The sequence below is a fragment of the Chrysochloris asiatica genome, unplaced genomic scaffold (genome assembly GCF_000296735.1).
Source record: "Chrysochloris asiatica unplaced genomic scaffold, ChrAsi1.0 scaffold00008, whole genome shotgun sequence".
Taxonomy (NCBI): domain Eukaryota; kingdom Metazoa; phylum Chordata; class Mammalia; order Afrosoricida; family Chrysochloridae; genus Chrysochloris; species Chrysochloris asiatica.
In genome coordinates, this window is record NW_006408526.1 from 30,896,388 (window position 1) to 30,913,915 (window position 17,528).

Sequence of the window (17,528 nt, forward strand, 5' to 3'; positions counted from 1 at the left end):
TCCCTTCTCAAAACCACTTGAAAGAAGCTGAGTCCCATTACACAGGCATACAGCTAGTTCCTCCTGTTCTGTCCTCACTGGAACAGTCTGCGACACCAGACCAAGCAGCTTCTTCATCCCAGGGGAAGGTTGAAATTTAGAGCCACTAAGCCAGAGATTTGAATCCTGGTTCCAATACTACTTGTTGTTGCTAAGTGCCATCGAGTCGATTCTAACTCATAGCGACCCTAGGGTTGCTGAGGAGCGGCCAGTGAACTTGGACCACCCATCTCTGTGGTTCAAACCAACCTTGCAGTTCAGCGCATTAACCCACAGCACCACACCAGGACTCCATCCGCTAGTACTTAGTTGGCAGAAAATGGATGGAGTCACTGGGTAGTGCAAACTGTTAATGTACTCGATTGCTAACCAAAAGGTTACTAGTTCAAATCCACTCAGAAGTGTCTCAGAAGAACGATTGGGAGACCTACTTCCAAAACTTCAGCCATTAAAAACCCATGGAGCACAGTTCTATTCTGTTACACAGGTGGTCATCCACTCAACAGCAGCTAATTGCTTTGTTTTGTTTTGTATGTGTGTGTGTATGTGAGAGAGAGAGAGATACTGGACCTGCCATGTAACTTTTCAGAGCCTAAATTTTTTAGTATTTTCATAAAGAGACAAACAAAATGTTAGCATTAAGACTGACATATCATCTACACTCAGTAAAAAGGAATTATTAATACTCACAGGCAGGATTGACACTCCCCAGAAAACAGAGTTGTTGGGTTTTTGGGGCCCCTACTCCCACCCCAACAACAACAACAACAACCCCCACCCCACCCCAGGGATCTTAAACTCTGCCTGTCCTATTGAACTATCATTTACCTGGAGTACGGATAGTGTCTGCTTGCTCACTCCTGTATTCCCAACACCTAGATTGTGTCTGGCACAAAATAGAAGTTCTAGAAGTACTAATGGATTGATGCATGGATGGATGGATGAATGGATGAATGAATGAATGAATGAGGGATGTGAGACCCTAAGAGTCTGGAAACTCAGTCCAGGTTCTGACCCTGGGGCCAACCGGTCTTGTGTTCCGGGGCTAGGCTGTTCCACCTATGCCTGTCCAGGCAGGCACCAGTTTGGTAATTTCATCTCAAAAGAACCGTGCAAAACCCCTGAATCAAGGCCTGGCTGAGGTGGTTTTCCACTCTGAGCTCCAACCATAAGCCCCTGAGGGCTGCGTCCAAATGCATTCATTCTAGCAACAGCTGGTTGTTGTTGTTATGTGCTGTGGTGTCAGTTCCGACTCATAGCGACTCTGTACAGGGTTTCCAAGGCTGTAAATCTTTACAGGGGCAGAAAGCCTCATCTTTCTCCCATAGAACAGCTGGTAGTTTCAAACCGCTAACCGAATGAGATTAGCAGCCCACAGGGAAATTATATCCCTCCTGAGGGAAAAAATTCAGAATCATCTCCCACCCAGCACTCGCAGTGGCTTTGTGAAATCATGATCTCTGAGATGGTAATACTTTCTTTCAAACCCTCTCACCAGCCCCACCCTCCACTTCATCCATACCCAGAGCAGCCTTAACGGAAAAGCACAAAACATCTGCACCTGCAGCCCTGCTCAGGCCCTGCCTCCCACACTTGAAGCAAGAGGAGGAGGCTCTGGTTTTTTACCTCATTACAGGGTCCCCAGGCTGAAGGGTGCTGGGCGGAGCCACGCTAGCTGCTGTGCAGGCTGGAGGACTAATAACTAAAGGCTGCTCAGTGGTTTTACAAGAAAGAAGGAGACTGACATGGAGCAGAGGAAAGGTCTGGCCAGCCTCGTGCTGGTTATTGTTCTTCTTCAAGGTAAGAGCCCTCAGAGGGGTCCTAGAAGCTTAGAGAAGGGCTAAAGGGAAAATTCCATGGGAAAAGCAGGACTATTACGATCTCTAACCTCAAGCCCACCTCAGCTGTTGCCCTAAAGTTCAGAGCAAGGGTAAAAATGAAGCCTCTCTGTTAGAAAGAAGCAGTGCCCCCTGGGAGAACTGGGCTCCCTGTCTCTGAAAGCTCAAAAAACATATAACTTAATTGGCTAGAAAAAGATTTTGCTGCCGCCATCTTAGGCTTGAAAGTAACCCTAAAAGGCACAGGCCAGGAACCTTAAAGGAAAAGCTCAGAACTGGGGCTAAGAGGCTTTGAAGCATTCACTCACTCAGCTGGTCAGTTGGTCAACAACTATGGCTGATATTCTATTATGTGATCGTTGTTGTTGTTAAGTGCCGTCGAGTTGGCTCCAATCCATAGCAATGCTGAGTAGGGTTTCCAAGGAGTGTCTGGTGGGCTTGAACTGCAAACAACTTTGCAGTTCAGCACATTAACCCAAAGCACCAAATAGATTGTTGTTATTGTTGCTGTTGTTAAGTGCTGTCGAGTCAGTTCTAACTCAGAGACCCTGTATAGAGTTTCCAAGAAGCACCTGGTGGGTTTGAACTGCCAACCTTACGGTTAGCAGTTCAGTGCTTATCCTAAGAATATAAAGATAAATGAAAAAAAATTTCTAACCCAAAGAGTTCACAGTCTAATGGGAGACATACTCAGTTACCAGACTAAGTATAAAGTGTCTGTAAGTATATCCAGTTGAATATTTCCAAGAGGAAATGGATTAACTGGACTAAATCCTGGCTTCTGGAGCCTTCACACCTTACAGAAAACAAACAAGCAGAAAACATTATTGCCATCAAGTCCATTCTGACTCATAGCAAGCCTGTAGACTGTAAATCTTTACGAGAACAAAAGCCTCTTTCTCCATACAATGGTATTGTTAATTGCTATTTGTTGTTGTTAAGTGCCGTGGATTCAATTCCAACCCTTAGCAACCCTGTATAGGGTTTCCAAGGAGCAGCTGGTGAGTTTGAACCACCAACCTTGCAGTTCAAATGACTTTGCAGTCTGACACATTAGCCTACAGTGCCACACCAGTTGGTTCCAACTCATAGCGACCCCGTACAGGGTTTCCAAGGAGCAGCTAGTAGGTTTGAACTGCCACCAGGAGTCCTCTCCACATGTTGTTGTTGTTAAGTACTCTCGAGTCATATTATTGTTGCTGTTGTTAAGTGCCATCAAGTCAGTTCTAACTCATAGCAGCCCTGTACAAGGTTTCCAAGGAGCAGCTAATAGATTTGAACCACCTACTTTGTGGATGCCAGTCAAGTGCTTATCCTATAGCGCCATACCAGGGATAGCCAAAACCATGAAAGTCATTAAAAATCACACAAGTACTATGTGATAAGTGAAGAAGAAGAATCTGAGAACAGAGTTGTGAGGACACCAACCTTTAAAGAGCAATTGTTGTTGTTGTTGTTATGTGCTGTGGAGTCAGTTCTGACTCATAGCGACCCTGTACAGGGTTTCCGAGGCTATAAATCTTTACGGGAGCAGAAAGCCTCAGCTTTCCCCCACAGAAGAGCTGGTAGTTTCGAACTGCTGACCATGAGATTAGCAGCCCGATTAGGTTTAAAAAAAAGCAAAATCCTCAGAAAGAGGCAAAGCCATAATCAAAGAGCTAAAAAAAATGGGCTGAGTACAGTAAGTCAGATTCAAAGGAGTAGAGAGACTCCAGAAAGAGAGATTATGAAGAGAATTTTGATAAAAAGAAAGTACACCAAGAGTATGAAATGCTAAGAAAGTTCCATTAATATGACATTATTTGAAAAGTTTAAACCTTTGGGATTTGGCAAAATAAAGCTTGTGGAAGACATCATTTCAGTGGGATAGTAAAGTGAAAGCTAAGTAGAAATGATAGAAGATGAAGGGCAGCAAGTATAGACTATTCTTTAATGAAGTTTGGATGAGAAAGGAGAAGAATCTGAATGGTAGGTTAAAGGACAATATGAGTCTAGGAAGAAATTTTATTCTGAGGGTGAAAGAAACTTGAGTACATTGCTAGGATAAAAGACAGGACAATGAATTGATGTTAAAGGTCCTGGAATTGGTGTGGGAAGTATAGGGCCAAGAGCAGGGCTAAGGGTACAGAGGGAAAAGAAATCTTACCTTCAGAGACTAGGAGAAAGGAAATGTAGTTGGCTGTGGACATAGATAGGCTTGTAGATGGAAAGGAAGCAAAGGAAAAAAGGCCATACAGTATCTGTGTTCTCAACAAACTAAGTGGCAGGCAATGCTGCTGGCTGAAAATGAACCAGATGAGGGTCAAATGGAGAATTTGCAGAGGACAATGAGAGATTAGAATCATTTCTGAGGGGAATAGGAGGAAGATCTGGATCAAGATAATACAGATTGAAGGGCAGTGCTAAAAGCCTGTTTGAATCTGCTCAAGACAGTGAAAAAAGCATTGGGCTGACCAACAGAAAACCTGAGTCCTGAGTCCAGCCCAGTCATCAATGGACTGTATGAATTGGAGTTCCATCTAGGAAACTTGACTACATGACCTCTCAGGTCCTAAGCGGAAGCAGGACTTGATAGACAAAATTAAAAGATCAATATAGGCATAGCTCAGAGATATTGTAGGTTCAATTCCAGATCACCACAATAAAGCAAATATCACACTATTTGTCACACAATATTTTTGGTTTCCCAGTTGCAGTGCAGTAAATTACTTCATATAGTTCTTCTACCCATAATCTATGTAGCTTCCACCAAACAACTTTTTTCCTGATGGGTCTGGGTAAGAGAAGGAGAGGAAAGAAGCTAATAGAATTATATAGTTCCATTGTGAATGATTGTCATCGTAAGTATAAAAACTTGGAACTTCAACATTGGTATAAAATGAGCCATCTTAGAAGCAGGAAAGGGAAATCTCACTACCATCAAGGAGGAAGAGTCAGGATTGGAGTATGTGCGTCCTTTGGACCGCAAGATCTCAACACGTTGAACCTCCTTGATCCAGCAGACAGAGTTGTGACATCAGAGAAGTGGCAGCAGCAGAAACAAGAGTCAGAGCACAAGACAGGGCTGTGGACTTCCTGGCCCATGGAACAAATAAAGCTGAGTCCTTTGAGCAGAGGCTTGTTTGTGGAGCAGGGTGCCTCCAGGCTCTTAATTGAGGAGCTGGATTTGCTGATTCATGGAGTGCCTTTGGGTTGAGGTTTATAATGGAGCCGAATGCCCTTTGGTTAAAGAACTTTGTAATATTGCCTGAGAAAGGCAAAGATCGAGGGGCCAGAGAAAGGCCTGCCTATGGGCAAGACAGAGAAGAGGCTGTCCCCACCAAAGAACTGTCCTGCATTATAACCTGTTAACTAATAAACTCCATAACTGTGCATATGGTGTCTGAGTTAATGTGTGGCCATTGCAATGAATGATCAAACTCAGCAGAGTAGAGAGTGCTATGGGAGGAGTGATTGATGTCTGTTTTTACACCAGTACATAGAAATGTTGTGTTTATATTATACTGTAATCTATTAAGTGTGCAATAGTATGAAAATTTTTGAAATATTGTGAGAATTATCCAAATGTGTCACATTAAATAGAAGCAAAATGGCACAAATAGACTTGATCAATTTAAAGTTGCCACAGACCTTCAATTTGGGGGAGGGGGGGGAGAAGAAAAAATGAAATAACTGCAAATTGTAATAAAGTGAGATACATATGTAGTCCATTTGATCTTCTCTCCAGTGGACAGTGTCTTAGAACAAGACTTCTCTGTCCCTCCCATGGTGATCAGGTGCTCAGGGAAAATGACTAGTAAAATATATGCTTAACTGTGTATCTTTTTTATTATTATTGATCTGCTCATTCATGTATTCATTCAAAAGTAATTGACAAACCTGTGTGAGGTTTGTGAGGTTTGACAGCCCAAACCTACATGAGGTTCAATGACAGCCCACTAGTTTTGGGAAGAGGAGAATGCTGGCTGTAGCTATTTCCACCATTCCTCTTCCTATTACAAGTTCGGAGTCCTGGTGTGGTGCTGTGGGTTAAAGTCCTGGACTGCAAAATCAGTTTGAACTGTAAGGTCAGCGGTTCAAGCTCACCAACCACTCATTGGAAACCCAACACAGGGTTGCTATGGGTCGCTATGGGTCACTATGCAACTGACTCGATGGCACTTAACAACAACAACATCACAAGTTCTACCTCTAGCATATATGTATCCTTCCTCAATTATTTTTTCTATCTAAAATGCGTTTTTCCAGCTAGTGAATTTCTTTAAGGCAAGCCAAATGTTACCTGACCCTCCACCCTTGGACAAAAGCAATAGATTCTTCCCCATTCATATACATTCATATATGTACTAAGAGAGCACTTACAAGTTCAAGTACATTAATTAGGTACATGTGTTTACATTTTTCACTTCATTGTAAACGCATCAAAAGCAGTGACTAGTTCTTTATATTACTTTACATTCTGTCATAATAGAAGTCCTGGTGGTACACTGTTTAAAGCATTCCGCTTCTACCGATTGGTCAGTGGTTCAAACCTACCAGCCACTACATGGGAGAAAGATGTGGAAGTCTGCTTCCATAAAGATTTACAGCCTTGGAAACCCTATGGGATAGTTTTACTCTAGCTTATAGGGTCGCTATGAGTAGGAATCAACTCCATGGTCATGGGTTTGGGGTCTTTTACAATGTCTAACCATGCCAGATACATACTCAGTGAATGTTTGTATTAAACAACTCCATGCTAAGTTTCTGTAGCATAGCCAATATGCAACTCTACTACTCTGAACTTTAAGACAGATTTGAGGGTCATTGGCTAGCTAACCTTCTGGGACATCTAGGATTTTGATGTGAAATGAATCACCAAAGCTGAAGACTTAAGAAGTAACTCAGCATTAAAAGGTCTGGATGCTTTGGTTAGTGCATATCCATTCCTTGTCCAGATTCTACCTACTCAAAGAACAGAGTATTATGGACTGCACAAGCAATTGGTGCCAAGGACCAAATTGGACCCTGAATCCAATCTGGTGATTTAGGCTATGATCCTGGGAAGTAGGTAGAGATACTGTCATTTCCAGTCTTGGCTTCAACCAATATGAAAATGATAGCTCAGAACATCTAAGCAATCCCATACCAAGCTGATCCTCTCTCATCTGTCTCTACAGGTACAGTGGCTGTGATGAAACAAGGTAGGGGAATTATTTTCTGTGTTCAAACTCTGAGGAAACCCATAGAAATATGACTTCCTACAATAGTAGTTCTATAGAAGTGAACAATTTAGGAGTGATGGGATGACGGGGGTGACCTCTCCATTATAACTGGTCAGCCATACTTGCTTTAGGCAGTTTTCCAGAAGATAAACAATTAATTTTATAATTCTTAACAGAAGAAATAGGACCTAGTAGTTAAGCACTACTCAAAATGTGATCCATGAGCCAACAGCATTGGTACCACCTGGGAACATGTCAGAAAACTCAGTCCTCCCTCAGAATAATTGAATAACTTTTTAACAACAGGCCATGTAACTCAAGTGTAAGTTTAAGAAGTACTACTTGAATGTTCTTCCCTTGGTACTTGGGATAGGGAGAATTCCAGAGGCAAGATCCATACTAGAACCATGGCTTTTCCCTTTTTCAGAAAAACAATTGATAAAAGTGGATGACAATCGAGAAGATGGTTCAGTACTTTTGACTTGTGGGTTGGAAGATGAAGCTATCAGATGGTTTAAAGATGGAAAGGAAATGTATGCAGTAAAGAAAAATAAAGCCTGGAATCTGGGAAATAGTGCCAACGACCCTCAAGGGATGTATTGGTGCCAAGGATCAAAGAACAATTCAGAAACATCCCTCTATGTGTATTTTAGAAGTATGTAATACCCTTTGGTTTGTTTGTTAATTTGTTGTGAAATTAAGAAGTTGTTGCTGTTCTGGTGAGCTTCCTGTCTACGGTGAAAGTTTGCCTTTCTTAAGACATAGTTCCTCTAGCATAGCCAGTTATTCCTGTAAAGTATGGCTTACTTTCAGATGGGTCCCACGGATTGAAGCAGTTCCGTTCCTTCTGTGATCTGGGATGGGAAGAGTGAGGGATAATAACTACAAGGTGAACAGCAATGTAGAATGGAGGGCTGTTGAATGAGGAGAAGGAGATCTGATTTTCCTCCAAGTCTATGTAGTTCCTGATAGTGAGACTACAAGGGCTTCCCCAGGACTCCTGGGACACTGAGAAACATCAGGAAACATTGAGTTCTTGGTCCTAGGGCCTTCTTAGGCAATTCCATTGCCATGTCATCCACAGAAGGAAAAGCCATCTGTCCTAGACAGAAGCATTGTAATTGTTGGGCAGGAGAAAAATGTCCAGCATAACTTTTCCACCCTGAAGTAGGCTTGTCCCTGTCTTTTCCCCACAGTGTGTCAGAACTGCATTGAACTGAACGTAAGCACAGTAATCGGCTTTATCATTGCTGAAATCATCAGCATTTTCTTCCTTGCTGTTGGGATCTACTTCATTGCTGGGCAGGATGGAGTTCATCAGTCACGAGGTAAAAAAATTCATCTAAGATGTTTCATTTGACCATCTGGGACCCTCACTCTGAGTTATCACATGCAGTCAGGTGAAGCCCTGCATCTGTGGGGCAGGAGAAAGGATACTTGGTATCATCCACAACATACTGACTCCCTCTGACTTGTCCTCATGGTGTTTTTTAAAAACTTTTTATCAAAATGAAACTTACATACACAAAAATGGATAAATCACAATGTATAGATCAAAAAATTAAACAAAGCAAACACACTCATTAATTCTGCACCCAGTTAAAAAATGTCACCAACACTTTAGAAGCCCCACCTTGTGGTCACTTCCAGTCAATTCCTATCCCTAAGAGTAAGCACAATTCTGACTTCTAACATGGATTAAAGGAGCTCTGGTATCACAGTGGTTACGAATCGGACTGCTAATCTCACGTCAGCAGTTCAAAACTACCAGCTGTTCCATGGGAGAAAGATGAGGCTTTCTGCTCCCGTAAAGATTTACAGCCTCGGGAATCCTGCACAGGGTTGCTGTGAGTTGGAACCGACTCCACAGCACATAACAACAACATGGATAAAGCACTGGGCTGCTAACCTCACAGTCAGTGATTCACACTCACCATTACTCTGTAAGGGAAAGATGATACTGTGTGGTCCTGTAAAGACTTACAGGTTCTGAAACCCTAAAGAGCAGTTCTCTGTCCTATAGAGTGGCTGTGAGTTGGAATTGAATCAATGGCTGTTTTTTAAAACATGGATTTATTTTGCCTGTTTTTGTTCTTAAGTTTTTTAAAACATGGATTTATTTTGCCTGTTTTTGTTCTTAAGTACTTTTGTATGTGATTTCTTTCATTCAACAATATGCTTGCGAAACTTAGCCATATTATTGTTTATAGGTGTAGCTCACTAATTCATATTGCTATTGTAAATCCAGTTCATTATCCATTCTATCTTTTGTGAATATGTGTGTGTGTGTTGTTGTTTGTGCAGCTTCAGACAAGCAGACTCTGTTGCCCAGTGACCAGCTCTACCAGGTAAGGGAATTAATTAATCAAAGAGACATTGCTACAATTCAAAGGGGTAAAATTTCTGGATCTGGGAGCAAGTTATTTGGAAGGCTCTATATGGTGCTGTGGGTTAATGCGCCAGACTGCAAAGCCATTTGAACCGCAAGGTTGGTGGGTCAAGCTCACCAGCTGCTCCTCAGAAACCCTCTACAGCGTTGCTAAGGGTCGGAATCAACTCGATGGCACTTAACAATAACATATGGCACTGTAAGATCGACATTGGACTACAAACCACAAGGTCAGCAGTTCACACCCACCAGGGAAAACCTATGCAGGATCTCTATGAGTAGAAACCAACTCACAGCACTTAACAACAACAACAGCATATGGTGTTGTAAGATAAGTCATCGACAGCTAATAAGGTCGGTGGTGCAAACTCTCTACAGGATCCCTATGAGTCAGAACTAACTCAATGGCACTTAACAATAACAACAATATACATATATATGTATATAGAAGGAACTGCTTAAGGCATACCAAATGATAGGAATGAGACAAAGAGAAGAATTGAAAGAAGCTGAAAGCAGGGCCTACTAAGAAAAAGCTGGAGGAACTGCATCCAAAGCCTCCATCTCTTTGTCCTCTCTCTGCCTCCAGGACCGTTGTTGTGTTGTTAGGTGCCATCTAGTCAGTGCCAACTCATAGTGAACTTATACACAACAGAACAAAACATTGCCAGGTCCTGCAGCAATCTCATAATCGTTGCTGTGCTAGAGACCCTTGCTGCAGCCACTGTACCAATGTATCTCGTTGGGGGTCTTCTTCTTTTTCGCTGACCTTCCACTTTACCAAACATGATGTCCTTCTCCAAGGACTGGTCCCTTCTGATAATAAGTCCAAAATATAAGAGACAAAGTCTCACTATCCTGGCTTCTAAAGAGCATTCTTGCTGTACTTCTTCCAATACAGATTTGTTTGTTCTAGCAGTTCATAGTACTTTTAATATTCTTCTCCAACACCGTAACGCAAATGCATCAATTCTTCTATGGTCTTCCTTATTCATTGTCCAACTTTTACATTCATATTATTGAAAATACCAGAGCTTTGTGTCAGGCAACCCTTAATCCTCAAACTGACATCTTTGTTCTTGAACACTTTAAAGAGGTCTTGTGCAACAGATTTACTAATGTAATACATCATTTGATTTCTTGATTGTTGCTTCCATATTGATGGTGTTGATGATGGATCTGAGCAAAATGAAGTCTTTGACAACTTTAATCTTTTATCCATTTATCTGGATGTTATTTATTGGTCCAGTTGTGAGGACTTTTGTTTCCTATATATTGAGATACAACCCATACAGAAAGCTATGGTCTTTGATCTTCATCAGTAAGGATTTTAAGTCCTTTTGGCTTTCAGCAAGCAAGGTTGTATCATCTGCATGTCTCAGGTTGTTAATGAGTCTTCCTACAATCCTGATGCCACGTTTTTCTTCATATATTCCAGCTTCTAGGATTATTTGCTCAGCATACAGAATGAATAAGTATAGTGAAAGAATACAACCCTGGCGCACACCTTTCCTTAATTGTAAACCATTCAGTATTCCCTTGTTTGTTTTGCCTGCCATTTCCTTATGAGCACAATTAAATATTCTGGAATACTCATTCTCCACAAAATTCATAGTTTGTCATGATCCACACAGTCAAAACCCTTTCCATAATCAATAAAGCACAGGTAAACATCTTTCTGGTATTCTCTGCTTTCAGTCAAGATCCATCTGTTGTCAGCAATATCCCTTGTTCCACGTACTCATCTGAATCTGGCTTGAACCGCTGGCAGATCCCTGTCAATGCAGTCATTTTTTAATTAGCTTTAGCAAAATTTTACTTGCATGCAATGTTAATTTTACTTGCATGGCAGTTCCCTGTCAATGCAGTCATTTTTAATTAGCTTTAGAAAAATTTTACTTGCATGCAATGTTTGATGATTTCTGCACTCCTTTGGGTCAACTCTTCAGAATGGGCACAAATATGGATCTCATCCAATCATTTGACCAGGTATCTGTCTTCCAAATTTCTTGGCATAAATGAGTGCCTACAGTGTTGCATCAGTTTGTTGAAAGATTTCAGTTTGTATTCCATCAATTCCCAGAATCTTGTTCTTTGCCAATACCTTCAGTGCACATTGGATTTCTTTTTTCAGTACCATTGATTCTAGTTCTTAAAACAGTTGAACATCATGGGAGAAATGCTGAATTTGTTCTTTCCTTTTGGTTTTCTAACTCCAGATCTTTGCACATTTCATTATAATATTTGGCTTTGTCTTCTCAAGCTGCCCTTTGAAATTTTCTGGTCAGTTCTTTTACTTCCTCATTTCTTCTATTTGCTTTAGCATCTCAACACTGGAGAGCAAGTTTTAAAGTCTCTTCTGACATCCACTTTGGTCTTTTCCTTCTTTCTTGTCTTCTTAATGACCTTTTGCTTTCTTCCTGCATGATGTTCTTGATGTCATCCCACAACTCTTCTGGTCTTCAGTCATTAGTATCTAAGCAACAAATTTTTTTCTTGAGATGATCTTAAATTCTGATGGGATATTTCCAAAGCCACGTTTTAGCTCTCAAGGACTTATTTTAATTTTCTTCAGCTTCAGCCTGAACTTGTCTATGAGCAAATGATGATCTGTTCCACAGACTGCCTCTGGCCTTGTTTTGGCAGATAATGTGGAGCTTTTCCACCTTCTCTTTCCACAGATGTAGTCAGTTTGCTTTCTGTGTATTCCATCTAGTGAGGTCCATGTATATAGTCATCTTTTATGTTGTTTAAAAAAAGTATTTGCAATGAAGGAATTATTGGTCTTGCAAAATTCTATCATGCGATCTCCAGCATTGTTTCTATCACCAAGGCCATATTTTCCAACTACTGATCCTTCCTGTCTGTTTTCAACCTTTGCATTCCAATTGCCAGTAATTATTGATAATCTTGCTTGCATGTTTGATCAATTTCAGACTGAAGAAGCTGTTTCATCATCACTGGCTTTAGTGGTTCGTGAGTGAATTTGAATAATCGTGGTACTAACTGCCTTGTAGGCATATGGATATTATCATATCACAGACAGCATTATATTTCAAAATAGATCTTGAAATGTTCTTTCTGATGATGAATGTAATACCATTCCTCTTCAATTTGTCATTCCTGGCATAGTAAACCACACGATTGTTATATTCAAAATGGCCAATACCAGTCTGTTGTTATTCTAGGCATTAATCAGCCCATTAATACCTAGAATATCAATGTTTATGAGTTCCACTTCTATTTTTGACAACTTCCAATTCCTAGACTCACACATCGCACATTCTATGTTTCAATTATTAAAGGATGTTTATAGTTGTTTCACCTTTTTTTTGAGTTGTGCCCCATTAGCAAATGAAGGTCCCAAAAGCTTTACTCCATTCACGTCATAACAGTTGACTCTACTTTGAGGATGCATCCTTCCCCAGTTGTATTTGAGTGCTTTCCAACCTGAAGGACTCATCTTCCAGCACTATATCTGACAATATTCTGGTGCTATTCATCACATTTCAATATTCTGGTACCATCTGAGTGTTCTACTGCTATTCATAAGATTTTCAGTGACTACATTTTTGGAAGTAGTCGCTCCTTCTTCCTAGTCTGTCTCTCCTTCTTCCTAGTCTGTCTCTCCTTCTTCCTAGTCTGTCTCTCCTTCTTCCTAGTTTTCTTAGTCTGGAAAGTTCAGCTGAAACCTGTCCACCAATGGTGATCCTATTTAAAATATCCTGTTTAAAGTCTTTAAAATACTGATGGAATAGCTTCCAGAATCACAGCAAAATGCAAGCCACCACAATATGACAAACTGACAGATGACTGTTGGCCTAGGACAATTAGGTCCTCCAAAGCTTTCCACATAAAAAGCATTCAACAAATATGCATCAAAATAATTAGCAGATGGTGGACAATGATTTGCTTATGAATGTCCTGTCCTTTTCAGCCCCTCAGGGATCGAGATGATCAATACAGCCAACTTCAAGGAAATCAACTGAGGAAGAACTGAACTCAAGGCTCAGAGTAGGTATGTCCTTCAAACACCAATTCTAAGAGAGTACATTTGCATTACCTGTCCACTAGATTGCTGCCAAGTCTCTCTGTCTGCCCCAAGTAGATATAATGATCAGGGTGGAGCTGAATGTAGAAAACATTTTCTAAACACACTGGGCCAGTACTGATTTTCTTGGCCTAAGAAAATGAGTGCTGTGTGTATGTGTAAATCCTTTTAGAGTCAGGAGATGCTAAAGCAAGGGAGATGCTAAATATTAACGTTAACCTATATCAGGTTATGTCAACATCTGCTTAATTTGGGGTGGATGGCTATCCTATGCATTTTTTAATGTTTAGAAGCATCTCTAGACTTCAATAGTGCTCTTCATTCATGCAAACAAGAATGCCTCCAGATATTACCAAGTGTCTCTTCCCAGGCAAAGGCCCTTGGTTGAAAACCACTAAGCTATAAATTAACCTTTCAATCAGTCTAGCGATCAGTCAGAACTTTCAATCAGGAAGACAAAGCTACAAGCATTATTTGGTTTCCTGAATTGCATTTTTTTTTCCAATCCAAGTGTCTCCTTTATCCACTTCTTAGCATCAAAGCAATACATACATTTTAAAGAAATCTAAGCAGAAAGACTTTCAAACCTTTTTCTCAAAATTAAATGGAAAGATTCATAGTTGTTAAGTGCCACTGAGTTGGTTCCAACTCATAGTGGTTTGAACCACCAACCTTGCAATTCAAACCGTTCTTATGGCTGAGGGCTTATCCTACAGCACCACACCAGATCTCCTAAACAGAAAGATGTGAAATGCCACCGCATCTGTTTCAAATCATAGTGACCCTGTATAGCGTTTCCAAGAAGTTGGTGGGTTTGAACCACCAAGCTTGTGGTTCATAATTCAGTGCTGATCATACAGTATGGATACTTCACATTTTGTTTATCTACCCACCAGTTGTTGGGAGATTTGAGTTGTTTCCACTTTGAATAATGCTGCCATAAGCTTTCTCATGCAAATCTTTGTGTTGACCTTTTTTTCATTTCTCTAGAGTAGATGTAGCATAGTGGTTACGAATCAGTCTGCGAACCACAAGATCAGCAGTTCAAAACTACCAGCTGTTCTGAGGGAGAAAGATGAGGCTTTCTGCTCCCATAAAGATTTACAGTCTCAGAAATCCTGTATAGGGTGGCTATGAGTCAGAACTGACTCCATGGCATGTAACCAGCACCACTACTACCAGGGTAAATGCACTAGATTGCAAGATCAGTTTGAACTGCAAGGTCGGCACTTCAAACTCACAAGGTACTCCTTGGAAACCCTATACAGGGTTGCTCTGAGTCAGAACGGCACTCAACAACAAGGGGAGATACCAAGGAGTGAAGAATTGCTCAGTCATAAAATAAATAAATACTAGGCTCAGTAAGGAGCCCTAGTAACACTGTACGATAAGCACTGGACTACTAAGTAGTTCAAACCCATCAGCTGTGGGAGAAAGATGATACTCTATGATCCCATGAGGATTTACAGTCTCAGAAACCCTATACAATGAGTCAGAATAGACTTGATAGCACTGGGTTTGAGTTGTTGTTGTTGTTGCTTGGTGTCATTGAGTTGGTACCAACTCATAGTGACCTGATGCACAGCAGAACAAAACACTGCCCGATCCTGGGCCAACTTCACTACTGTTACCACGCTTGAGTCCATCGATGCTGCCACTTGGCCAATCCATCTCCCTGGGGGTCTTCCTCTCTTTCTCTGTCCCTCCACCTTAACAAACATCACATCCTTCTCCAGCAACTGACAATATGTCCGAAGTATGAGAGATGAAGTTTGGCCATCCTGGCCTCCAAGGAGCACTCTGGCTGCACTTCTTCCAAAATAGATCTATTGGTTCTTTTGGCAGCCCATGGCACTTTCACTATTCTCCTCCAACACCATAACTCAAAAGCATCATTTCATCTATGGTCTTCCACATTCACTGTCCAGCTTTCGTATGCATATGAGGTTATTAAAAATACCATGATTTGGGTCAGGCGCACTTTAGTCCTCAAACTGATATCTTTGCTCTTCAACACTTTAGAAAGGTCTTATGCAGCAGATTTGCCTAATGCAATATGTCGTTTGATTTCTTGACTGCTGCTTCCATGAGTGTTGATAGTTGAGCCAAGAAGAATGAAGTCACTAACAACTTCAATCTTTTCTCCGTTGATAAAAATGTGGTTTATTGGTCCAGTGGGGAGGATTTTTGTTTTCTTTACATTGCGATGTAATCCATACCAAAGGCTGTGCTCTTTGATCTTCATCAGCAAATGTTTAAAGTCCTCTTCACTTTCAGCAAGCAAGGTTGTATCATCTGCATATCACAGGTTGTTAATGAGTCTTCCTCCAATCCTAATGCCACGTTTTTCTTCATATAAGCCAGCTTCTAGGATTATTTGCTCAGCATACAGGTTGAATAAGTATGGTGAAAGAATACGAACTTGTTGCACACCTTTCTTAATTTTAAACCATTCAGTGTTCCCATGTTCTGTTTGAACAACTGCCTCTTGGTCCAGGTACAGATTCCTCATGAGCACAATTAAGTGTTCTGGAATATTCATACTTCGCAATGTTGTCCATAGCTTGTAATGATCCACATAATCAAAAGCCTTTGTGTAGTCAATAAAGCACAGGTAAACATCTTTATGATATTCTCTGCTTTCAGATACAGTAAATTTATGTTTAACATTTTAAGGAATTGCCAAACTATTTTCCAAAGTCACCACGTATTCTCACCAGCAGCGTATGAGGGTTCCTGTCTCTGCACATCCTCACCAATAGTTGTTACTAATTGTTTTTATTATACCCTTTTTAGTGTGTGTAACAGAATCACTGGATGATGAAAAATGTTAATGAGCTGGGCTGCTAACCAAAAGGTTGTAGATTCGAGTCCACGGAAAGCCCCTTGGAGATCTATGTACAAAAAAATCAGCCCTTCAAAATCCTGTGGAACACAGTTCTACTCTGACACAAATGGGATCCTTATGAGTCAACTTGACAGCAACTGGTTTTCTTTTAGTGAATGAAAAATACTATCACCTTATAGTTTTAATTTGCATTTCTCTAATGATGTCGAAAATCTTATCTTGTACCTATTTGCCACACTATTTTCTTCTTTGCTCAAATGTCTATTCAAATATTTTACCCATTATTTTAAATTGGGTTGTCTTATTATTGAATTGTAAAAGTTCTTTATATTTCTGAATACAAGTCCTGTATCAGATGCATAATTGGTGAATATTTTCTCTTAACTTTCCGCTTCTCTTTATTTTTTTTAAATGTCTTATGAAGTGTAAAAGTTTTTAATTTTGATAAGCCATTGTTGTCAAATTTTTATTTTATGGATTGTGCTTTTGATGTCTTATCTAAGTCACAAAGAATTTCTCCTGTGTCCTATTCTGAAACTTTTATAGTTTTACCTCTAGCAATAAATGTCATTTTGAACATGACTATTTGTAGCATAAATACAAATAAATGGAATTGCTGGGTTATAATGTCATAGGTTAATTGCTGGGCCATAGTGCTGTAGGTTAACTGCTAACCTCAAGGTTGGAAGTTCAAAGTCACCAGTAGCTCCTTGGAAACCTATACAGGGTCTCTGTGAGTCAGTACCAACTCTACAGCACTTCAATCACAATTCAATGACAACAATGTATTTTTTTTTTTTTTTGGTTGCCTATGATACTTTTAATATTAGTCTCTAACACCATAATTCAAATAAATTTATGCTTTTATGATCTGCTTTATTCACTGTCCAACTTTCACATACATATGAGGCAATTGAAAATACTATGGCTTGGGTAAGGCATACCTTAGTCCTCAAACTGAGGTTTTTGCTCTGCAACACTTTAAAGCAGTCTTGCACAGCAGATTTGGCTAATGCAACGTGACTTTCAATTTCTTGACTGTTGCTTCCATAAATGTTGATTGTGCATCCATGCAAAATGAAATCTTTATGACAACTTCAATATTTTCTCCCTTTATATGGATGTTATTTATTGGTCCAGTTGTGAGGTTTTTGTTTTG

At 40.3% G+C, this 17,528-nt stretch overlaps 1 protein-coding gene across 1 annotated transcript; it reads left to right on the forward strand.

Moving 5' to 3' along the window:
- Window positions 1–1,784: 1,784 nt before the first annotated feature.
- Window positions 1,785–13,470, forward strand: CD3G (CD3g molecule, gamma (CD3-TCR complex)). Its single transcript, XM_006833874.1, has 5 exons — window positions 1,785–1,857; window positions 7,509–7,736; window positions 8,278–8,409; window positions 9,386–9,429; window positions 13,408–13,470. Exons 1-5 carry the CDS (start codon window positions 1,785–1,787, stop codon window positions 13,468–13,470), a joined length of 540 nt encoding a protein of 179 aa, XP_006833937.1.
- The last annotated feature ends 4,058 nt before the right edge of the window (window positions 13,471–17,528 follow it).

Excerpts from the sequence above, each read along its gene's own strand:
- CD3G (XM_006833874.1), top strand. The coding sequence starts at position 1,785 with ATGGAGCAGAGGAAAGGTCTGGCCAGCCTCGTGCTGGTTATTGTTCTT. Across the intron at positions 1,858-7,508 it reads AGGTAAGAGCCCTCAGAGGG|AAAAACAATTGATAAAAGTG; the intron begins GTCCTAGAAGCT and ends TCCCTTTTTCAG. Across the intron at positions 7,737-8,277 it reads CCTCTATGTGTATTTTAGAA|TGTGTCAGAACTGCATTGAA; the intron begins GTATGTAATACC and ends TTTTCCCCACAG.